Source organism: Musa acuminata, chromosome BXJ3-3 (assembly GCF_036884655.1).
Source record: "Musa acuminata AAA Group cultivar baxijiao chromosome BXJ3-3, Cavendish_Baxijiao_AAA, whole genome shotgun sequence".
Taxonomy (NCBI): domain Eukaryota; kingdom Viridiplantae; phylum Streptophyta; class Magnoliopsida; order Zingiberales; family Musaceae; genus Musa; species Musa acuminata.
In genome coordinates, this window is record NC_088351.1 from 9,911,006 (window position 1) to 9,935,226 (window position 24,221).

At 37.2% G+C, this 24,221-nt stretch overlaps 2 protein-coding genes across 4 annotated transcripts; one reads left to right on the plus strand and one right to left on the minus strand.

Annotated features, from left to right (window-relative positions):
• The first annotated feature begins 292 nt into the window (after positions 1–292).
• LOC103978179 (formin-like protein 18) lies at positions 293–12,415 on the plus strand. 3 transcript variants are annotated; one of them, XM_065140918.1, is made up of 17 exons: positions 293–778; positions 1,211–1,911; positions 2,073–2,294; positions 2,374–3,998; positions 4,089–4,215; positions 6,401–6,472; positions 6,850–6,948; positions 7,055–7,096; positions 7,412–7,492; positions 7,574–7,624; positions 7,729–7,810; positions 10,154–10,248; positions 10,885–10,956; positions 11,082–11,198; positions 11,329–11,397; positions 11,492–11,558; positions 11,787–12,415. In XM_065140918.1, the coding sequence occupies exons 1-17, from the start codon at positions 706–708 to the stop codon at positions 11,969–11,971; spliced, it is 3,780 nt and encodes a 1,259-aa protein (XP_064996990.1). In that variant the 5' UTR covers positions 293–705; the 3' UTR covers positions 11,972–12,415. The 3 variants fall into 3 exon arrangements, with proteins under 3 accessions (XP_064996990.1, XP_064996991.1, XP_064996992.1); XM_065140919.1 differs by having other exon boundaries at positions 6,895–6,948; XM_065140920.1 differs by having other exon boundaries at positions 1,260–1,911.
• Positions 12,416–13,227: 812 nt separating this feature from the next.
• LOC135632386 (WRKY transcription factor WRKY71-like) lies at positions 13,228–14,594 on the minus strand. The gene is made up of 4 exons (XM_065140921.1): positions 14,442–14,594; positions 13,954–14,355; positions 13,745–13,861; positions 13,228–13,658 (listed from the first exon to the last, which is right to left on the minus strand). Exons 1-4 carry the CDS (start codon positions 14,505–14,507, stop codon positions 13,416–13,418), a joined length of 828 nt encoding a protein of 275 aa, XP_064996993.1. The 5' UTR covers positions 14,508–14,594; the 3' UTR covers positions 13,228–13,415.
• Between the last annotated feature and the right edge of the window lie 9,627 nt (positions 14,595–24,221).

Sequence of the window (24,221 nt, forward strand, 5' to 3'; positions counted from 1 at the left end):
TATTTTGTAAAATTTCAAGCTTATTTGACATTATATCATGGAAGAATAGGTTCAATTGTTCAGAAAACCACAGTTTTTCCTTTGTGGCACTCAAAATACATATGATTATTTGGTCAAAGCCTTTCTCGTGATATAAATACGAGTATACAACACACGAAAAATAATTATCTTTTATATTTAACGGTGAAAGCCAATAAAAAAATAAAAAAAAAAGGGTGGAGACGAAAAATAGGGCGTGCAAATATCGTCAGCATGAGAGCAAGCAGGAAGAATTCCACACGTCGTCCTCGAGCCAAGGCAAAAGAAAGGGACAGAGGAGGCGGTTTGCTGAATCCTAGATCTAACCATCTTCCCCATTCTTTTTAGTCTAACAACGCATTCTTTCTCTTAAAATGTGATTTTTAGACGCTGATCAGTCGCAAAAGATCGTCTTCTCCTGTTTCCTCCGTGTCCGCCACGAGGAGGGATCACAATAAGAGGAACATGGAAGAAGAAGCGCATGCGATTCCTTAATGTTGCAACGAAATCCATGGTCTGTTCTCGAATCCACACAATATCAGCTCGGAAGAGAGGGCTTTCATGCGCCTTTCCTCCTTTCCCCCGGTCGTTCCAATGTTTCCGAGACCCTTCCTCGTAAGGTTTCTTGATTTTGCCCGCCTGGTTAATTGCGTTGGCGTTTTTGTTTGATTCGTCTGGATCTTGACGATGGCGATGTTTCGCAAGTTCTTTTACCGCAAGCCACCCGATGGGCTTCTGGAGATTTCCGAAAGAGTCTATGGTATGCTTCTGATCTCTCCAAACCCTTATTTTCTTCAATAACGCTGCGAAATCGAGTGATTTTTCTGGACTTTTTGATGTTAGTTTGTGTGATTTTCCTGCGATTTGGCGCTTCGAGATCAAATATCGAACTTTTTTCGTACTTGTAATTATTCGTCAAATACTAATCGGGAGGTGCACCCGGTTGCACCAAATGCATAACTGCAATGGGCTTGAATCCGCCCACTTATAGCTAATCGTTCATCTGCGCTTCGTTTTGCCTAAATTTTGATCGGGGTGGTTACTAACATGTGGTAGAAAGATCCAATAGCCATCTGCTCGATGAAATAGATTTAATAGTTTCTATGGGAAAACCTATAGATCTGAATGCCTCGATGAAATAGAGGATTTAGTTTCCAGTTTGCATGATTCAGCTTCTATAAAATGGTTGCAGTGTTCGATTGCTGTTTCACGACTGATATCTTGGAAGAAAAAGAATACAGGGTGTACATGGGAGGCATTGTGTCACAGCTCCACGAACAGTACCCTGATGCCTCCTTCATGGTGTTCAACTTCCGAGAGGGGGAGAGCCAAAGCCAGATTTCTAGCGTCTTGTCAGAGTATGACATGCTTGTGATGGACTACCCACGGCAGTATGAAGGATGCCCGCTGCTCACAATGGAAATGATCCACCATTTCTTGAGGTCAGGCGAGAGCTGGCTCTCGTTGGGTCAGCAGAACCTCTTGTTGATGCACTGCGATCGAGGAGGATGGCCGGTCCTAGCTTTCATGTTGGCGGCGCTTCTGGTTTACCACAAGCAGTACACAGGCGAGCAGAGGACACTGGACATGATCTATAAGCAGGCCCCCCGTGAGCTCTTGCAGCTGCTGTCGCCGCTGAATCCGCTGCCTTCCCAACTGAGATACCTGCATTATATATCAAGGAGAAATGTGGCCATGGAATGGCCTCCGCTTGACCGAGCTCTTACTTTGGACTGTATAATCCTTAGGTTCATTCCTGACCTCAATGGAACAGGTGGATGCAGGCCAATATTTCGAATTTATGGCCAGGATCCCTTCATTGCTTCTGATCAGACTCCGAAAGTTCTATTCTCAACACCAAAGAAAAGCAAACTGGTTCGGTTTTTCAAACAGGTAAATGATCTTGTTCCTCTCTAAATGTAATCTTCTCTTAAAAATCGAAATGAATGTTTCTCTGGAAAGCTTAGAATGTGGTGAATGCAGACCTTTTTTTCCAATCGAGTGATACAATGTTATGGAGTGTAATGCCATGTGCTTCTGTTCACAAATTGCAGGAAGACTGTGAACTGGTCAAGATCGACATTCATTGCCATATTCAAGGAGATATCGTACTTGAGTGCATCAGCTTGGATGAAGATCTAATCCGGGAAGTGATGATGTTCAGGGTCATGTTCAATACAGCCTTCATCAGGTCTAACATTTTGATGCTAGATCGTGATGCCATTGACATCTTGTGGGACGCCAAAGATCGGTTTCCTAAAGATTTCAGGGTCGAGGTATGTTCTTTGCCCTGTTCTTCGATGAATCGGAAGAACCAGATTTGTACTGATGCTGACTTTAGTTTTCGGTGAAAAGGTTCTTCTTTCAGAGATGGATGCGGCTGATCCACTTATATCTTCAGAATTGACGAGTGGTGAGGAAAAAGATGGCCTTCCAATTGAAGCATTTGCCAAAGTGCAAGAACTGTTCAACAATTGGGATTGGCTGGAAACAAATGTGGATGCTGCCACGAAAGTTCTTCAGCAGATATCTTCGTCCAAGAACTTGCAAGAGAAGTTGGACGCAATGTCTCCGCAAAAGTTCGACGCTGATGTTAAGCTGAAAAGGACGAGCTATGATGTGCTTCGTGACGAACTCCAGTTGGGAGAAACCGATGATGATGGAAACAAGAAATCGTTACTTTCTTCTCCCAAGGAGCAGTCTGCTCCACTTGATGAGGGTTCTGATTCGATTACGGAAAGCCAAAATGTCGAACTGGATGGTCCGCAGATGTCAGCACAATGCCCTTCTCGGATAGAACAAATTCCAGCATCTCCATCGACTCCTGCCTTTTCTTCTGATTCTCCGCAAGTGCCGGGCTCTGATGCAACTGTTTCTAGATATCATAGTTCACCTTCATCTCTTGGAGTCATAACTCCGCTTCATGACCATGTTGCATTTGAAAGCTCTGAAGTAACTCAGACAACAATGTTAGCTTCACCTCTTCCAACCAGTTCAGCTTCTGGATCCAATATTTCTTCGGAATTATCACAATGCCAGTCGTCAGAACAGCTATTGACATCTTCAGCAAGTCACATAAAAGATACTTCACATGCATCTCCTTCTCCTCCTCTGTCCCCTCTCCCTCCTGCTGCTGCTGCTGAAAGTGATGCTGAAACAACTCTCAAACCAACAGCAGTAGCGGAAGTTCCATCTTTGACAACTGAAAGCTCGATTCCAGAAGTTCCCCCATCACCTGCTCCAGAGCTTTCAACTCCAACACCACATACTTTCGTGCCTCCCCTACCTTCTCATCATGGAACTTCTTCACAGGCTAATGATAAACCAACTTCACATCCTCCTCCTCCTCCTCCTCCTCCTCCTCCTCCTCCTCCTCCCGTTGAAGGAACATCATCCGCCTCTGTCTCTGCTGGCTTGGAAAAACCTGCTTCTGCTCCAGTTGCACATCAGGTAGTCTCAAGCAACATGGCAGGCAAGTCAGTACCTAAACCTCCTCCACCACCCTTGATGGCGTCCCCGAGTCCCCAAAGTAACTTAATGCCTGTGAGAAATGCAACTGAAGGAGCAGGTGTTCCTCCACCCCCACCCCCGCTGCCTGGTCCTGCAGCTGCAAGCTCAGCACCACCTCCACCTCCACCACCTAATATTTCATCACAACATTCTACCAAATCATCATCTGCCCCACCTGTACCACCTCCTCCTGCACCTTCAAGTTCCTTGGGGAGCCTTACTGCTCCTAAATCATCTGGAGGTAAGAAAACCAACTCTGAGGTAATACCTCCGCCACCCCCAAATGGCATGAATGCTCCACCAGGTGGGAAAGGACGCATCTTGGCACCAACTTCAAATTACAGGGGAATGCAGACTGCACAAGCATTATCTAGAAAGGCTAATTTGAAGCCATTGCATTGGATCAAAGTAACAAGAGCAGTGCAAGGAAGCCTATGGGCGGAGTCACAAAATTGTGATGAATGCTTGAAGTATTTGACCATCCATTTTTACTTTGTGAAGTTTTTACCTTCTTAAAAAATTTGTCTTACATTTTTGCTTTTTTTTTTTTTTTGTGCTAGGGCGCCAGAGTTCGACATGTCTGAGCTTGAGAGTCTCTTTTCAGCTGCAGTTCCAAATTCTGAACTTCGGCGTTTAGGTTCCAAATCCAGTGGTTCCATGGGTCCAAAATCTGACAAAGTTCATCTGGTAAAGATTTCTTGTAAGTTCAGAGAGAAAAATATGTAGATTTTACTGTTATATAGCCATCTGCTAGTCACAGTTTATCTGATAGCCTTAGCTTTTCTTTTGAATCCGATGCTTGAGTCATCCATTCATTTCGTTTCTTTCTTTATGGAGTTTCAATCTCATTAACATTAACTAACCTTTCCATGAGAAACTATTGTAGTTCATGATGTTAGGATATTTAATTATTTCTGTGAATTATCACAAGAACCACTAATACATAATATGCCTACATTAACAGCTTGGGGAAATGGGTATGTCCATAATTTTGGTTATTCTACATATGACAACTTAAATTAATTCACAGCTCTAGAATTGGTGTCTCTCTTAAGCTTAATTTTCTGCACATACTGTATATTGAAAGGATCAACTCACAGGAATTAAGATGATTTTGTTCCCTTCCATCTTTCATTTGACTACGGTTTGTAAAATATAGAATCGAAAGCAGACTTCAAAATTCCAAAGGATTAGTTAGAATTTGGACATTTGACACCCAGAAGATGAAAGACAAACTTAGACAAGTTATTCATAGCGTACTTGTGTTAACAATTCTCTTCATAGTACTGGAAGGAAGGCTAAAGCTCTGAAGAAGACTAGGGCCTGCATTTGATCCAAGTGATCTAAATGAAGAGAATAAAATTTTCAAATTGTTGCATGATTGTTAGAAAACATTCGTTTGTATGGACCAACACATGTTCCTAAATGCCAGGTTCTATTATTTTAGACGGCTCAACTTATCTTTCTTGCCAGCTTGCTCCAAATGTCAGTCTGCAGAAAGATGATGAACAATACTCAGATTATGATTAGAGTCAACACCTAGGATTCTCAGTCTCTAACAGAGAGAAAACATGGTGAATTCTGGAGGCAAAATTGTTTAGAGATTGCGAGGATTGAAAACCCAAGCCCCTAATGAGACTCGATGGAAAGTTTGAAATCATAGTTGCCTGCTTTCTTAATCCTGAAGAAGTCAAAAGTGTTGTATCTTTAAGAATATTTTTAGGGTGGCGATGGTGATTGTTAAAGCAACACAACATACCCCTCCATATGATAGTTTGGTGAATGCATCAAAACAAAGATCCTAATGGTGATTCTAGTGTATTCTTTTGTTTTCCACATGAAGTTCTTATTTTTCATCTGCCTGTAAGTTTGAGTGGCCTTCACATTTCAAATTTGGCAAAGTGAGGTGTCCTTTTGTTTCCATTTTTGTTGGTTACTATGGCTATATGTGGGGTTGGATACAGTCTACTAAAAATAATACTCTCATTAGATCTTGTATCAAAGTGTTTTTGATATCTTTTTTTAGATTATGTAGAAAATGAAATTTGGTACTTTTGGCATCATTTTCAATCATTGTATGCAAATGCTTTAAAAAATATTTGCAAGAAGAGGATAAAGATTTTATTATGCATAAGAGATGAGATTGCTAGCAAATTCAACATCAAGTATTTTAGTAAGGGTTGAGTTCTTTTAAATGAAGAAAACCTCTTCTCAAGAAACCAACTTTAGTTTCCTAGAGAAGCCATTTGCAGGCTCTCCAGAAATCAGCAAAGTAGTGATCTTTAAGAGTACTTGAGATCAACAATTGTTCCTTCTACTTAGTTCAGCACATCATTGTTAAATATGTTGAAATAAAGTAATCAGGATTTGTGGATCAACATGGAACTCAAGAGAAGATAAATGTTCACTCCTAGCCGTATTGGCTATTTGACCCATTAACTTGATAGGCATGAACCACTTGGCCCAGAATATCTAGGCCATAGACTATGATAGCATATTCATTTAGTCTTATAAACCAAGTCAAAATTTCTCTTACATAGGGGTGGAGTATCACAAATGCGCTTCTCTAGGAATATCAGTGGCCTATTTTGTGTATATATATGATTTGTTCTTTTAGTTAAGGATTCATTGGTTTCCTTCTTAACTAAATTCAATTGTTGTAACTAATTTGTTGTGGATATAAATCTTCATATGAGAGGATAAAACAGGAAATTTTAAATTTGAACATTTTGAAATGAAAAAAGAGCCATTGAACAAACTAAAATAACTTTGATGGCAAAAATATAATATGAGGGCATATACGTGCTTTTAATGTGATCATATACAAGCTCAAACATGTCTCATAATTTATTTACATTACTTGCACTTGCAGATTGATCTTAGACGAGCTAATAATTGCGAAATCATGCTTACAAAGGTTAAGATGCCACTAAATGATTTACTGGTAAGCAGATGACTTCTGGTTAGTTTCATAGCAGCTGTTTCTTCAAAATTTGAAGCTTACCTTCTTCTTAAACATTTACTTTTGATGTATTTTTGTCATATAAAAGTGTAGATTGATTTTTCATCCTCTTGTTTTATTTTTGACAAATTTTCAGTCACTTGTCTAGATGAGACAAGTTTATGTTAAGCAGCATTTTTTTTCTTTTAATGGGACTAAATCCTAACTAGGTAAGTTTCGAATTAACTTTTTAATGGCTTATATATATAGGTAGTAATTTCCTAGATGATGAATATTCGCTAAACATTTCTTCATTAGTTTCTTGATCCTGGGTTATGGCATTAAGTATGGTCCTGATTGCTTTTTGATTTTGTTCACAGAGTTCAGTTCTTACCCTTGACGATTCCATTTTAGATGTTGATCAGGTTGATAACCTCATTAAGTTTTGCCCAACAAAGGAGGAAATGGAACTACTCAAGGTTGTTATATGTTATTTTGCTTCTTTTTTTTATTTTCCCTTGGCAATATATTTTCCCATTTCTTTGCTTCTTATGCTTCAACTTGTTTTTTTCCTGTAATTATTAGGGATACAATGGAGATAAAGAAAACTTAGGGAAATGTGAGCAGGTAAACAAGTTCAATTTGATTCTTTGCTGCAATTTTTTGAAGTAGAAGATAGATCAAGTTGACACAGATCCTCCACGAAAATTAGTAGTCTTGGTGCAACAATCATCAGGAATTTTTGTTTGTCGTTTGCAAATTTCTTCTAAATCAAGTTCTTTTGCTGTTACATCAACATTCAGAAGATCGATTTAAAGAAATATTTAATCTTTTGCTTAAATATAATGGTTGAGATTAGGAATTGAATTGTGATTGGCACCTAAAACAATCTGTGATATATAATACTGTTTGTTTGTTTGTCTTTCCCCTGATTTTAACCAGTATTTCTTGGAGCTGATGAAAGTACCACGGGTGGAATCCAAGCTAAGAGTGTTCTCATTTAAAATCCAATTCCAATCACAGGTTGGATAATCTCATGTTTTTCCTTTGGATGTATTTGAGGATGTTTCTTGGAATTATTTTTCTTCATATTTTATCTACTAGGTTGCTGACCTCAAAGCTAGCCTGAACATTGTCAACTCTGCTGCAGAAGAGGTAGTCCATTTTTTGCCTTTTTCAGTTTGCAGTTTGACTATCTTGGCAGTGAACTAGCTGGTTCTGAGATTCCATAGCTTACTATATATCTCTTCCATTCTCAGATCAGAAGTTCTGTTAAATTGAAAAGAATTATGAAGACCATTCTTTCTTTGGGAAATGCATTAAACCAGGGAACTGCCAGGGGTGAGTCAAAATTACACATTGTGGATTTTTACATCATCTTTGCTCTTATTATACAATTGATCATTTCATGTTCAGAAACACATGATGTTTCACTTAATACCTATCATGTGAAGCAACGTTGTCCTTGCATGCTGATAGTCTTGACCTTGCATCTTCTGTAGGATACTAAATCTAAGCACATTATATAAAGAAAATACAGATTCCCATCTGATTACCCTAGAGCTATATATCACATAATCTAGATGATTTTAAATTCAGTAAAAGTTGAAGAAGGTAGCACACACATCCTTGGTTACCTCTTTTTTCGTAAGTACATACTTGGCTACTCGTTCATTCCTTTCCTAACTGTAAAACATAAATTGGTTCATATTTATTTTCCCAAGATTATTTACCAGGAAACTTTGTTGGACTATAATTTCGAACTACAAGAAAACTTAGGTAATATCAGCCCAATGAATATGAATTGGTATGGTAACAATTGGTCGATTCTCTCTTAACCAGATTAAGGACTATGATGTAAGGAAGCGTTATTTGATTGGATTGTAAGAACAATTTTAATGAGATAATTATTTTTCATTATATATCAAGAATAAGAATCCCAATTATAAACATTATGAGATAATTGGATTGTAAGAACAATGTACCAAGGTAAGACTGAATATATTGACCCTCTCTAAACTTTGCATTGGGGGAGAGTCTCGTGTACCAAATATATCCTTTTTATCAAGAGGAATAATCTCAATTACAAACATGCATTCACGTAATCTATTTGATTTGATTTGGTATGTTGGTTTTTGTGAAAACTATGTGCAGAAGCTACATTTTCATCTGATAATTTTATACCAATATGTGCTCAATGAGGCAGAAAATGGTGGTTCTTGATTTCCTCTAAACCACTGTTAGCATCAGAATATGTACAAAGGTGAAATTCAGGTTGCGAGAAGATGTAGACATTGTTGTGGTTGATGACAGTTGATGTCATCTTCATATGCTATTAAATTTTGTAAGCTATCTCAAACTGAAGAGACCACCGTGGAGATCATGGACTGGGCAAAGCAATACTGTTCTAGAATTGATTTGTTATGTTCATTAGCCACCTTATTTTATCTTGATTTTCATACAACTGGCTGATATCAGTTATCTCCGAGAGTTGTATATGCTTTTGGAATAAAATGATACAAGGTACTAGATCACAAGAATTTTGTCATGAAATGAAATGGCTCCTTAAAAACATCATAGACATGAATTTGAATTTTCTTAGACAACAACGGTTGGTCTATAAGTGTTGTGTAAACCAAAAAAAAGTTTCTCTATAACATGGACAAAAGACACGGATTTCTGTGGAAGCTATTGGTATTTGATTTGCTTATGTTTCCGTATGCCTTTCTGTATTTTGTTGTGTCCATATATCCTTTTTTAATTTACTTTCCACTTTCTGCTTTGGTTTTCCTTGGCCACAATATATACCATCACTCCACTGATTTCAGTTCTTAAGACTGAATTTTCACAAGAATTTTGTTATGGCTATTATGTTCATAGGTGACTGTAATAGTAAAGCTATATCCACAAACATATCTTATATGTGAATTTACACATCTACTTTGGAATATATGTTGTCATAGCTTCTTCCTACACAGTATTTAGACAATATATTTTTGGTTGATGGATTTTTGAAAGTCGCCTAGAACCCAACTGTTCCTGACGGCTATGTGCAGATCATGGGATTCTGCACTGGCACTTCACTAGAGAAGCTTGGGATGGGGTACCAGCTTGATAACATTCAGTTATCTTCATTACTGCCTGTTAGAAATGCAATCTAAGCTGCTCTGTGAAAACCTCTCCTTGGATGTTGGAATCTGCTGTTTGATAGTTAAGGTCTGATATATAGTTTTAAATTAGAGGATTGGAGAATAAGACGGGACAATTGCAGTGGCCATAGAGTCCTATCTTACAGGATATGATGAGATACTGATGTAAGGACATATCTGTTACTCCAGAAGCCTTTGGGTTTTAGTTCCATTGACTTGATCATTATGTTGGATGCTTTAGATATTTTTTTAGAAGTATTTTAATTCATAGTTTTGAAGACTAAAAATCATACTCAAATGCTCCAAATTCCTTAATATTATTCTCAATTTTGAGTTTGTTTTGATATATGTTTTTACTTCTTGCTTCAGTTACTTTAATAAAAAATTAATTAGACACCATCTGATGCTTCAGATGTGAGCTATTTAATTTTCTCTACCAAAACAAGCTTTTTATGTTTCCATCTAAGATGCTTTTGTTCATGCATATTATGTGATACTTCACATGTTTGCTGTATATGTTACCCTATGTTTGCAGGTTCTGCCGTTGGATTTAGGTTGGATAGCCTTCTCAAACTTACTGACACACGTGCACGCAACAACAGGATGACTCTCATGCATTATTTGTGCAAGGTAGCTTATTATCAGAAACGAGGTTTTATTTCTTCCACAAAAGATAGCTTATATATCAGTTTGACTGGGATCGATATGGTTTAAGATCGTTGACAAAATTTCTTTTGACAAAGTTTAAGAAATTCTCGTTATTTCATCCAAGTTTGTCTATGTATATAAAAATCAGTTTAATTATATGTACTTTGGTCGTAAAATGTTGCAGTAAAATAAGATTTGATACTTCATTATATAGTCATGGGCATGTGGTGCTTAGGTTTTCACTATAAATACAGTCAATTTAATCAACGACAAGAGGCCATGATTTATCTTTTATCGAAAAGCCTGACTTTCGGTTCCTAGTTCAGTAAAATATAATGGAAAATATTTTGGAAATTCAGCTTTCCATCTGTTTTTTTCCTTTTTTTTTTTTTTTTTGTTCTTTTGGGCTCTGGTTTCCCTTTTTCATGATAAAATAGAACATTAAGCTTCTTTATGTGATCTTCCATTATAAAACTGGACGTATCATTTGCATATCATGAATGAGTTTCTACTTGCTTCTCCTTCGTTTGTCTATGTTTTTTGTTGCTAAGTCTAAAATTATTAATCAAAACTCATTTTGTTATCCAAACCTTTCTTTTCTTCCTTATCAACCTGCAGGTTCTTGCAGACAAACTTCCTGAACTTCTTGATTTTCCCAAGCATCTTGTTAGCTTGGAACTTGCAGCTAAGGTAAGTTAATGATTTTTTTCTTGCTAGCTTGATTTTCTTCCTGGACTTTTAAAATTCTTCACTTAATTTTTTTTTTTTTCTCACAAGTTCAAAATCTAACTCAATGAAGTAATTATTTTCTACAGATGCAACTGAAATTTCTGGCAGAAGAAATGCAAGCAATAAACAAAGGCCTTGAGAAGGTTGAACAGGAATTGACAGCATCAGAAAATGATGGTCCTGTATCACAAATTTTCTGTAAGGTATCGAGTCATATTCATACTAATGCTCACAAGTAGGATCTTTGATGCAATATGGAACTCTGGACAAAGAATTGAAAACTCTCGTGTGTCTTTTTTAGTCCACCCCTCTTACTGAAACTACATTTGTCAGACCCTGGAGGAGTTTCTTGGTGTCGCCGAAGCTGAAGTTCGATCTCTAACTTCACTTTATTCCAATGTGGTATGCTTCGATGTTACTGCTGCTAATGATTTTGGAATCTGTTAGTGCCTGTTATAATTTGTTTTCTGACATTGTTTTTGAATCTGACCTACAGGGTAGAAATGCTGATGCATTAGCCCTTTATTTCGGAGAAGATCCGACACGGTGTCCATTCGAACAAGGTATATCTCATTCCAACCAAGAAATTTCTTCTCACGTTCATCGAGTTTATCTTCGAGTTCCCAAGCAAGTTTCGAAATATACCTACACATACGGTATCACTTGCTGCCTGTTGCATGAACATGCTTGCTTGCCCGCAGCATATTAGCCGTATATTATTATTGGTCAGCCAGACAGCTTTGGTACATATCTTCATATATAACACGTGATTTCTTCTCTTCATTTTGCAGTTGTCTCAACACTCCTCAACTTCGTCAAAATGTTCGTGCGCGCCCACGAAGAGAACTGCAAACAACTGGAGATGGAGAAGAAAAAGGCGCAGAAAGAAGCAGAAAATGAAAAGTCGAAGATCAACAATTCAAAGAACGCGCCACAGAATATACCATCCACAACCGGTAGTGCCAACACCACATAGACTGGCAAGAATTCTTCTCTTTCACATGCAAGGATCGTTCTTGATATACATTAGAATACAACAAAGGGAAACATCTCGGGTCGATACGAATAATTCGAGAGCAAGAAGTTGTGAGAAGAAGCTATCGTCGTTGCGAAAATTGTAGATTTGTTTACCACCTTTTAGCATCATTGTGCATGTTCATCTCTTCCAAACTATGATACATTAAGTTCTTGTTCTGTATCTTCTGGTGCAGCTTGGCTTGAAGAAAAAGAAGCAATTTGGAAATGTATGTACAGATGACCGATCCAAATATAGGTTTTCGTTTGTTACCACCCGATTCTTGTATAGTGTTTCTCGTCCCTGTAAACGACGATATCAAAGAGATATTTAGCTTGATGTAATAGCTGCGAGGACACAGTCAATTTAGCTTTTGTGAGCCATTGCTCCGCGCATTGTCTTGTATCTCTCACTGCTTTAAAACTCTTCAATCAATCATTTTTTTCTCTTTTCTGATGAGTTCGACATGGAACAGTGTGGTGGGTTTGATGCCAAACTTGTCACGCAGATTACCGTGAATTAAATGTATGTCATTTTATAGTAAGGATTTTACCAGTATTCTTATTTCTTAAACACACAACAAGTGTGTGATCAAGTGGCTGATGTGGCGGTGACGTGTTTGACAAGTAGGTAAGAGTTACGACGGATTGTCCATGTGTCAGTTTTTGATCGGGTGTTGATTATGAATCCCGCCGCATGTCGAAGCACGCCGCATGACCTTGAGTCGAGACTTAAGTCGTAACTCGAGAATCAGGCGGGGACGGGGGAAAGAATCGTTGACCGTGAGCCGCCAACAACCAGGCGCATTCCACCGCACGTGATTTTGACCTTCTCCGGATCCGCCGCCGCGGTTGACTCGAGGAAAAACTTGAATCTTTCATGGAATTCCCTACATTATTTGGACTGATTCATGCACTTCCATCAAAGGCAATTTATGGGAAAAGGAAAAAAAAATTCTCAAAAATGATTCCGTTCCCTTTCATTTGAATTATATATTTATTTGATAAAATAACACACACAGTGTGATTCTTCCTACTGTTCTCTTTATCTGATTTTTTTTTCCTTCTTATATTTCGTAAACGAAAACAGAGTAAGATATTCGACATTTGGATCAAAATAAACCTCTTGATTTACATTTTTCTCTCTTAATTGTTTAAGCGAAGGCGAGAATAATTATAGAGTGAAAAGGAAAGCTTCATGGTAATGCACAAGTGATCTGCCCAACTCTTTTCGTAGGAAGAAACGATATGATCTAGTGGTATGATTCTCGCTTAGGGCACGAGAGATCTCAAACTATTTTGTTTATCATAAGATTCTGAGCTCAAATCATTTATCCTTTACCTATAAGAAAGCGTCACAGAGAAGAAGCCTTGAATTCATGGCATCTTTTGGGGGTGGATTTTGGTTAAAGCATCATCCCGGAAATGGCAGTAGCTACAGCAGCTGTGAAGGCTGGATTTTTGGTCAACAACCGAGCCATCTGCTCCACCAAAGTTGGATGGAGTTCCTCCGACACTGATGACTTGGGATGCGAAGGCCTGCCGAAATCCATGTCACTGCGATCTCCGACCTGAGAAGGCCGGCTGTGATTGTGCTCGCCTTCGTACGTCGCCACCAAGATGGATTGATCCTCCGCGCTTCTTTGAACCTAACGACAAATGTAAGCATCACTTGATCAGCTTCTTGCAGTGCTTATAGGGAAGAAGATGGTTAGGGTTTTGGTGCTTGGTTTACCTTCTTCTTCACCGGGCAGGCAGGCGCGAAGGAGCACCGGAAGTAAGCTCTTGGAGAGGGGTTGTCTCTTGTCACCTTCTGACCATACTTCCTCCATTGATACCCATCTTTCACGACCTTTCGAGAACCATAACAAAGCACAGACTTGGGTGAGACGTTCGCTCGAGACATCCTCACGAGGAAGACGGCTGTGGAACTCAGTAACTCACCAGACTCGAATCGGATGGATTGGTGCGAACGTGAAGCTTCCAGACCGGGGGTTTGCAATCCTGTCTGACTCGCTTGCAGGACTCCTCGGCCGACGTGCACTCCGCGTTGCAGTTAGCCGGCTCGGTGTGGCCCGCGGAGCTCTCGATCTTCCTCTTCCCTGCAGGTGAGGGAGACGGAGACGCCCCCTCGGAAGAGGAGGTGGTGGTCGTCAGATCATTCAGCTGGTTCCAAAGCGAGGTGTACTTCGCCGTGATGATTCGCAGCGTTTCATCGAGTTTCTTGTTCTCCTCCGTCACCCGAATCAGCTCCGCCTCGAGACCTTCAACTTGAGCATCACTTCTTTCGCCTCCTCTCATCGAGATCTTATCCTCGACACGCTTGTATTCCACGGGGAACACTTGCTACACCACGCAGAAACGACATACTAAGCAACGACAGAGTGGAACGAGATCATCTAGCTGGTCTAAGGTCGAACAGGTGTACTCACCGGAGCATCGACAGGGAATCGGAGCGAGCCAACGTTGAGGTCGAGATCCAACCAAGCCGATCCCATGATACGAGGAGGATCACAGACAGATCCCCACGAAGCCTTACAGGAAGAACAGGTGAGGTATATATAGATCAACTCTATGGAATTAAAGGGAGGAGACGAGACTGACATCATCCAGGAGACGTCAGAGCCCGGTCGTCACCATGGTGGATGAATGACTCGGAGAAGATGGGCTTGGGTTGGTCATTTAATAGCTTTAAGCAAATGAAAAGAAGAAGTCTCGGTGTGGGTCAATTCAAGGCTAATGAAAGCCCTAGAAAATGGACGAGAGAAAAGAATGGAGACCGAAGACCGCTTGACTCTTCTTACACTAGTTCTTGGTGGACATGCTTTGCCCAATGCTGCCTTTTCCTCTCTGTTAAGATTCTCCGAATGAGAAGACATTGTTTAAGCCAAAAGGCAGCACAGGGCACCTTCCGGGAAGGTGGCATTTGTGTTAGATGTCCAAAGCATGGCTAATCAAATCATGTTCGGCAGGATGATTAGATATATAGTATATTGGGAATGTGGGCGGCGGCTGTGAAGGGTGGTCGCAAGGGAAGACAAGTAGACTCATCGCGGTTCGGTTTGAATTGGATTTGTATCGATCCAGAATCACAATCGAAATGGGTCGAACCGTTCGATAATTTTGAATTGAACTAAAATCAGATTTTGACGGTTTGATTTTTGTTCCTAAAATCTTAATCGAAATCTATGATTTCTTTTCGATTCCAAATTTGCCAGAAGAACAAAAAAACGATAACTTACGATTAATTGGAGGGGTATTTGAAAAAATAATATTATTATTATTAAAAATAATAATATTATTATTAAAAATAAATGGTTTCGAATTAGATTTAGAATCGAAGCTGAAATTAGAATCTGTCCGAAAACGATTCGATTTCGATTCAAAATTCTATAGAACAAAAAACCTCGATCAACGGCACAAATCCACCATGTCAGGTCAACTTCCTCGCACGTGGATGGAGACGGAGTGGACCGGGGCGGCCACCGGGTTCACACTGCCGCCCTCAATTTCCTGGTCAAAGCTTCGGTCGATTCCAAACTCGTGTCGGGTTAAGGTCAATGTGGGCCCATCGTGATCCTCGACTACTTGATTCGCACGCGCCCTTAAAGTCAACGGCTTGCGATAACCATGTGAAGCTGCTGATCGTGTGATTTTGACCAAAATAATAATAATAATAATAATAATAATAATAATAATAATAATAATAATAATTTGGAAAATGAAATATGACTGAATAATTCCTTTTTTTTCTTTTATATTTATAAAATAATTAGTAGGAACATGAATTTGTCTGAGAATCCAACAGTCCTGAATGTTACGTAAGAGAGAGAGAGAGAGAGAGAGAGAGAGAGAGAGAGTTCAAAATTGGAGGCTCTTTGATTGACGTCTGAATCCAACATCGAACCACCCAACTTTCGTTCAAATAGTCGACATCCACTCGTTGGCATCGCTCGAAAATTTTCCATCTCATTGATTAACGTCGTATTATTTAGATTGACTGAATCCATCGAGAGAGGTTTCCATTGTGATGTTGCCTCTCGTGGATCGTATGTGTGGGCACATCACATCAACATTTGAGGGGTATTTTATTATTGATTTTTTTTATTGGATAACGCCCTTGTATTTGTTTTTACGTGATGATATTTTTTTTATGACAAAAACACCTCAAATCAAATCCAATATAGGTTTCATAATCGAGTATAACTTGAATATAATTTAGTTCAATTTTGAGTTTAATTGAGTTAATTCCTATTAAGCTAATTCAAATTTTCATATAGTAACTAGAGTAATTAATTTAGTCAACTTTCACATGTTGCTATGACATGTTTTTAAGATTATTTGGAATATTTTTGTTATAGAGTGTAATTTAATTCAATTTTGAGAGTAATTTCATCGACTTCTATTAAATCAACTCAAAATTTCATAAAAACACTATGACGTGATTTTAAATTGATTAATATTATATTTTTATTTCAAAAAATTATATGATAATTAATACTATTTTTTTAAAAAATAATATATGTGATCAAGTCATTTAAGTAAAAGTTTGAAGATATTTTCGTCCAAATGAAAAAAAAAAAAAAAAAAAAAGAGTATGGCTAGGCAAAAACAAATTTGAGGGTGCCATCGATCAAGCAAGAAGTCAATAGTAAATTTTTTTATCGGTAAAATATCTTTGATTTAGTCAATATAAATAATATTCTCTCACAATTTAGTAGAGTCATGAGAGATTAGATCATGTTTAGCATTTACCCTTGTTTTAATATTATATTATTATATAATGAATTTTGCTCGTTAATTAGTAATGTATTTGATGGATGCCAATAGTATCAAACTTAAAGTTGAGTTGCGTGATGTATATTGTACACGTAGCACTTCCAATTAACTAAAACAGCGATCAATGATCTCAAAAATTAAAACACAAGATAATTAAATAGGATTTTATTTCATCAAGAATTATTAGGGTTCATGCTCCTCCACAAACCATTTCAAACCCCTTGTTCTATGGCATTCCTAAAATTGAAGTGACCTGTTGAATAAAACTAGAATAGGTGACGCCTTCGTCAAACAAAAATAACAAGAAGAAGAAAAAATAAAGTTATAATGGATAGATATATTCATTCAGGACTCCCAAGTTGTTTAGCTTGAACAAAGAGTTGCATTGAGTTGAATGACTTAAGTCTGTCTATCCACACTTGGAAATTTCGTCATGTCACACATGCACGTAAGCGTAGACACAACCAAAATATATATATTGTCTTTCGAAGTCTAAATTTAAGTTTACAATAATATATATATATATATATATATATATATATATATATATATATATATATATATATATATATATATATATGAAAATGATGTGAAAACTTGATATTCATTTTCAAGTCTTATATTTCAAATAAGGATATCAATTGTAGCAATTCACTAAGATATTGTAAAATTACAATATAAGCTCTTGATATCTAATCATAATGCAAATATGGTATTCATAACAATTCATTCTATTATTAATTTATCACATATTTAATCTTCATCATATGGTAAGTGTATAGTAATTCATTCTCTCATCAATTTATCATATATTTCTCCTCCTTTATCATCAACAAAAAGGAGAACAAAGATTCATGTCATTTTTCAACAATAAGCGATAAGATATTATTCATACAAATTTTTCAAGCAAACATGACATTGAGATAGCTTTTCATGACAAGGAGGAAGGCCATTGTGAACTACTAACTTGAATGAAGTTAAAAACGATAAGGGATTAAATCATACTTCGTTTTTACAAAGATCAAGATATACATGTGAATTAAATCTTTGCAAGTGTTCATCTCAAAAGGAAATCTTCCTTCATCAAGAAGGAATCCATATGAACGAATCATTTCATCAAATCCCTTTCTCGATTAAAAATTCAAAGATAAATCCATTAGAGATGCATTTTCATATGTCAAAAATCATAGAGCATTGATATGAAATAAACTTGATACATTGATATAAAATCATTTAGGCTCATGAAAGCTCCATTAAGTCCAGAAGAGAAATATAAAATCATGTATTCAGACAGTATTGTTAGGATCAAGAAAGTCCAAAAATGAAATTCATGCATTTGAACAAAATTTTACCATAGTTTTTTAAACACAATCATGGAGGTAAAATATGCTCATCATCATGGAAATTTTTACATCAAAAACACTTAATTTCCAATGTGTTATTGAAGCATATAAGTAAAATTCATATCATGAGATTTTCATCATTAAGTGATTGAATCATAGAATTAAGATAGTCCGAAAAAACAAATTCAACAAATTCATGCATTCATACAAGGTTTTGTTATGGTTCTTCAATCATAATTATGAAGCAAAATTATTAGCGTTCGTGGTACTCAAAGATTAAGAATCGAAATCACAATGAGAGTACAACATGCTCATCATAGAAACTTTTAGCACCAAGGCACAAAATTTTCATTTTTAAAGTAAACATGTTATTCAATCATATCAACTTTGTATACAATTTTCAGCATTGAATTTAAGTGATTAAGGAAAATCCGAAAACGAGGATCAATCAACATTAATGTCCCTTACCTTGTAAATGCTCACTAAATAATACATCAAGTCATAGATACTAATGGTTAAACATATCAAAGCGAGTGGCATTGTGATCAAGGTGAGTAGCATAAAGTGTTTATAACAATATAGTTTTACAACAAGACAAGAATCAATTGTGTCCACATTTTCTAAGTACATACATATGCTCATTCAGGTAGTGAAAAAATAAAAATGCCTAAACAAAGAGTCAAATTGTCGATGAATCTGCTGTAGCTCAGATAGAATTTGATCTTGACGATGTTCGAGCCGAGCGATCCATCCGAATCTCTATGTCTTTGATAGATGATGAAGGAGCTTACTCAATTGGATATGATTCCTGGACCAGTTAGAAGAGATTGATTACCCCTAAAGATTGGTGTTTCTGGTTCTAGTTCAGGTTGAGGGGGATCGGTTCTTCTAGGCATTTTAACCCACATACCATTTCTAAATATATATCTCATTCGACGAAGTAGATTTTTATTTATGATGCTAAATCTATCTAGCTTTATAACCTCTTCGTTGGGTGGTATTGCAATATCGTATGTATTATATTACCGTATGGAAGCATCATGTCCTTTTTAGATATTTCTATCATATTTTATTGGATAAGGTAACCAAAACAATTGTTAAATCCTTTCATAATCCAGTCCATGGTTCCTAGTTTCATTTGACTTACTTCATCATAATGATATTGTTTAGAGAGAATGATACTAATTAGAATATGATGAAGTATTTTAGTGTTTAATGGTAATAGATATTCATAGCTTTTAGGAAGTACCATTAAGTTGGGATTATCGAAAATTATTACTAAGGCATCAACATACGTGGTCCCAACTGCTTCATCATCCCATTGTCTTCTAAAGTAACAACCTCTATTTTTTACAAGGATGTCTATTATGTCGCAAAGGGATCTATCCGTGATAGATATATGATGTCCTAGAAGATAGGTAGATATCCTTTCTTCTTCGTCTATATGTAGATTGTTATAAAATAACCTAATAAGTCTACGGTAGATAAGTTCACTTATTTGTAGGATTGGGAGAAGATCTAGATTTACAAACCATTTAATTGACTCTAAATCACTTAGTTCATCTAAGTCAATGTATTTTCCCTTATGAATATTTCTAAATTCTATGGAAGCAAATTTTTGGGCATGTAGATTTGAATCAAAAAGTATGGAATCAAAGTTTTCTTCTAATCTCCTCTTCCCTTTGTCCCTAGAAGATCTTCTAGAACCCATAAATACTGCTATTTAGAAAAATAAATAATGAGGAAGAGCAGATGATACAAAACATAAATCAAAAGACCTCTTAGAGAATACCTTAGTCGAGATCTTCAAGAGGATGAAGGATTGATTCTTGATCTTATAGGGAATAGACAGTTTTAGGTAGCTAAAGGGGAGGAATGGAGTTGGAGGAGAGTTTAGAGCTGTAAGGAGGAGAAGAGAATGAGTTGGGGTCGATTCTACCGTCGACCCTAGCTTGGGTTTAAAAGGGGCAGGTTACGGGTGGTGGCACCACTGCTTAGGCGGTGCAACCGCTTGCCACCCGTGACAGCCAGCGGTTCTACCGCCAGCTGGGTGGTGCCACCACCTATAGGTAGTGAGCACTGCATTTAGGGATGTGTGGGCTGATGTGGGTGTTTTCAATTTGAAGGGAGTGTTTGTTTGTGAAGTACACAACACTAATTACATAATCATGTAAAAATTCACGTCACAAGATGAGAAAATTTGTGTGTTCATGATCAATCTTATGAAATACATACTCTACTCAAATGTAATATAGAGCTTATTTGTCTTCAATATGTTCATGACTTGCATCATACAAAATTTGTATACAAACTTAGCTTGCAAGCCGTAAATTCATGATCTTATGAGATATAGTTAGATCCGAAAAAATTGAGGAAGGAATGTATCCAATGAATTCAGAAAATCCGAAGGATGTGTGAAGGGGAATTCATGCATAAGAGTTTATAGATTTCAAAATTTGAGGGATTAACTTAAGAGTTTAGCACGCAAGATTGCATCATTAACATATGGCATATTAGTATCATTTTGTAATTGATTCTATTTATCCTCTTTTTATCATTTTAGCTAGAGAGTGTTATGAGTCATTTTGGATCTCTAGTCAAAAACCTTGAGCACCCAAAAAGTAAGATATCATCTCTTGCTCCTAGCTTGTGATAATATACGTTTCTAAAAAGGATGATTTTTAGGTACCCATTTAATCTTGGGTGCCTCAAAAATCAATCTAAATTGTTTGTCATATTGTATGGAGTTCTTCATAGTTCCTTTTGGAACCCAAATCAATTTGTTATGACTAATCTTCTTGAATGGACAATGATAAGTTATATGTCCATGTTTGCAACAAAAGTTGCACTTGTTTTGGTCTAAAACATGCAAGATAGGACCTTTAATGAAGGTGGTTGGATTTTAGTGAGGATTTCTCACAAATCTGATTCCATTTCTTTTAAGAACGTGACCCTTATTTATAAGGATCATATTCAAAGACTTGCTACCAACCTTAAATATCTTCAAGGTGTCCTTGAGTAGCAAGTTCTCCTTTTGGAGAATTTCTAAATTATGACATTTCATACATGGAGCTAAACTATCATTATGTTTAATTTTTAATGTATCGAAATTACTAACAAGAATATCATGCTCCTTTTTTAATAATTTATATTTTTCACTAATTATTTTGTATTCAACAAATAAATCATAGAAAGCATTTAACAATTCATCAAAAGATAAATCTACACTAATTAAATTTGATACCTCCTCTCCGATGGCTATAAGTGCGTAATGAGTAACTTGCTAGGTGTTGGACTCCTCTTCTTTGGATGCGCTCGAGTCATCTCACATTGCTTTGAGCACCTTTTTCTTTGGTGTTCTCTTCTTGGCTTGGGGACAATCATTTTTATAGTGTCCTGGATTCTTGCATTCATAATAAATAACTTAGTCCTTTTTGGGTTTAAATTTATTTTTAGTGTCATTTTTAAATTCATTTCTTTTAATAATTTTTTAAAATTTTCTTGTTGGAAGTGTCAAGTCATCGTCAAAGTCCTCATCACTTGAGTTTTCTCTCAAGTGGTCTTCTAAAGTTCTAAGTGTCATATCCTTCATGTTCTTTGGAAGGATGTCTTCATGCTCTTCATGAGCTTTGCAAGTCATTTCGTAGGTCATTAATGACTCAATTAATTCTTCAAGAGAAAAATTGTTTAAATCTTTAGCCTCTTGAATAGTAGTGACTTTAGGGTCCCAACTCTTTGGAAGGGATCTTAGAATTTTATTAATGAGCTCAAAATCCGAAAAACTTTTACCGAGTCCTTTTAGACCATTGACAATATCCGTGAAACGAGTATACATCTCACCTATGTTCTCGTTTGGTTTCATTCGAACTCAAACTCATCTATAAATACCCCAGAGTTCTAAACGAACAAGGGGGGAGAGGAACTCACTCAGACACAAAACACTCAAAGGCTCTTCTTCTACCTCATCCACAATCCCCTCCACATCGCTGACTTGATCGTCGGAGGGGTCGGGCCGAGCTCCCGGCCCAACCTGTGTGCAGGTGCGAAGGACGGGATCGCCCCCGAGGCCACGGCTTAAACAGTTACACACACACACATATATATATATATATATATATATATATATATATATATATATATATATATATATATATATATATATATATATATATATATATATATATATATATATATGTTTTGAAATTTGACTTTGGTGCAAATTTGGTGCATGCTTTTTGTAAATCTTATTGATTTTTACAATAACTCACGTGTAGTTAATAGAAGAGAAAACTTTAAGATCAAAAGAGAAATCTTATATATTAATTAAAAAAATCTTAGATTGTTGATATATGCAATTTCATAGTCTTTGTCTATATTTTTGAAATAAAATAAAATTTTAATATATGAAAAATTAAATAGGATGAATATATCTGTTGAATAAACTCAACTTAAGCTTAAAATCTTTATACATCCTCTCAACTAATATTCTTAAAGAAAAAGTACATACATAACAGTATTTCATATAGCCATCATTTCGACATCAATTGACATGATGAGATTATGAGTATCTTAAATGTAATATGTGATGTTCCATAAAAATAATTGTTCTTCATGCTAATTAGCACTTGGGTGAATCATGAAGTTTGGACTTAAAAAATCTTCGAGTTCTACATATTTATAAATACATGTAGATGTTTTTATTTTTTATTTTTATATCTCAACTCAACTTTCAATTCGTGCGAGAGGACCCATATATCTACATGCAATCTCGATTATATTGAAAGAAGTCATATCAATAATCTAACCCAATCCTCATATTTCAATTTTTATGAGTCTCATTATCTGAATCAATCTCTTTTTGTTTTTGTCTTTCTTAATAAGAGTCACTAAGTCTTTGCAAAATCATAGAAAATAAGATTTAATATGAAGTCCGAGGTTATCGTTAATATTGAGTGCGAAGAAGGCGAATGTAAGCAGTCTCATTGTACACACAAATTTGAATACCCAACTATATACTTCCAAGCGATATACGTGCATATATGCGTATTTGAAGAGGGTATACATGCAAAGAAAAAGCTTGCAGGGAGAACCATTTTAGGGTTGCAGGGAGAACCCAAGTAGTAGAAGAAGGAAACAAACCACCTTGCTTCGTCCTTGGCATCAGGAGATAACATGGCGAGAACCGTCGATCCCATGCCTGGTTGTCTACTTCCTCCACCTTGACGTGCGCGATGACGAAGTGAGATGGAGATGCCGTCCCGTGGCGCCCCCAACGCGCCGGCATGGCGACCGCCAGTTGGAGCATCGCAGGCCGTCGACTCTGTTCCCCAGGCCGTCACATGGCTTGCGGCAGCCAGGCTCGGTGACACGAGATTCCCGACCATCGGTTCCCGATGAGATGATGACGGCATCCATCAATAATTCACCCTCGTAGAAAACAATCAAACGTCGCTCCTTTTGTTTTCTTCTCGCATTGGGCCACGGTCAGAGTCACTGCCACCGTCCACGAATGCATTCATGTGTATATTGAATCGGAGGAACATGAGACGCAATGCATCATGGAGTGTGTTGTGTTCTCAAGTCCTTCACGCCCATGCCGCCAGGTCATGGGTTTCGTCATACAATATTGAAGGAATACATATTGAAGTATGTAGAAGAAGATTTCAGAGCATTGGTGAGGTGAGGAACACGGACCATGCTCGAATGGCAGCTTGACGGGTGGGTCAATGGACCCAAAAACTGCAAAGGATCTTGACCGCAAGTGATTCTGAGAGCGATTCAGCTCTGTCCTCTTCTCAATAATTGTGCGAATAATCACTGGGTTGTCCCCTTCACCCTGTCATGCTGTCTCCTGCATGATTTGGAGTATTCAAACCTTTTCTGTCATCGCAGGTGGACGAAACTGCTGCATCTAATTAAGATGAGTGCAATGAGCGAAAGGATCGACTGCAAAAAAGGTGCCAATGTGTATTCATCATTGATCAAGGAAATTCTGATCTGGCCAACGAGAATAGATGTGCATGTGCTGAGAGTTCTTTCAGGTGGACGTCTTCATCCCCAAGTAGAACCTACCCAGTGTCCTGCCATGGC

Coding starts and splice junctions, on each gene's coding strand:
- LOC135632386 (XM_065140921.1), bottom strand. CDS start 14,507: ATGGGATCGGCTTGGTTGGATCTCGACCTCAACGTTGGCTCGCTCCGA. Junction 14,356..14,441: donor GATTCCCTGTCGATGCTCCG/GTGAGTACACCT, acceptor TGCGTGGTGTAG/CAAGTGTTCCCCGTGGAATA. Junction 13,659..13,744: donor CCTGCCCGGTGAAGAAGAAG/GTAAACCAAGCA, acceptor ATTTGTCGTTAG/GTTCAAAGAAGCGCGGAGGA.
- LOC103978179 (XM_065140918.1), top strand. CDS start 706: ATGGCGATGTTTCGCAAGTTCTTTTACCGCAAGCCACCCGATGGGCTT. Junction 4,216..6,400: donor AATCTGACAAAGTTCATCTG/GTAAAGATTTCT, acceptor TTGCACTTGCAG/ATTGATCTTAGACGAGCTAA. Junction 6,949..7,054: donor AGGAAATGGAACTACTCAAG/GTTGTTATATGT, acceptor TGTAATTATTAG/GGATACAATGGAGATAAAGA.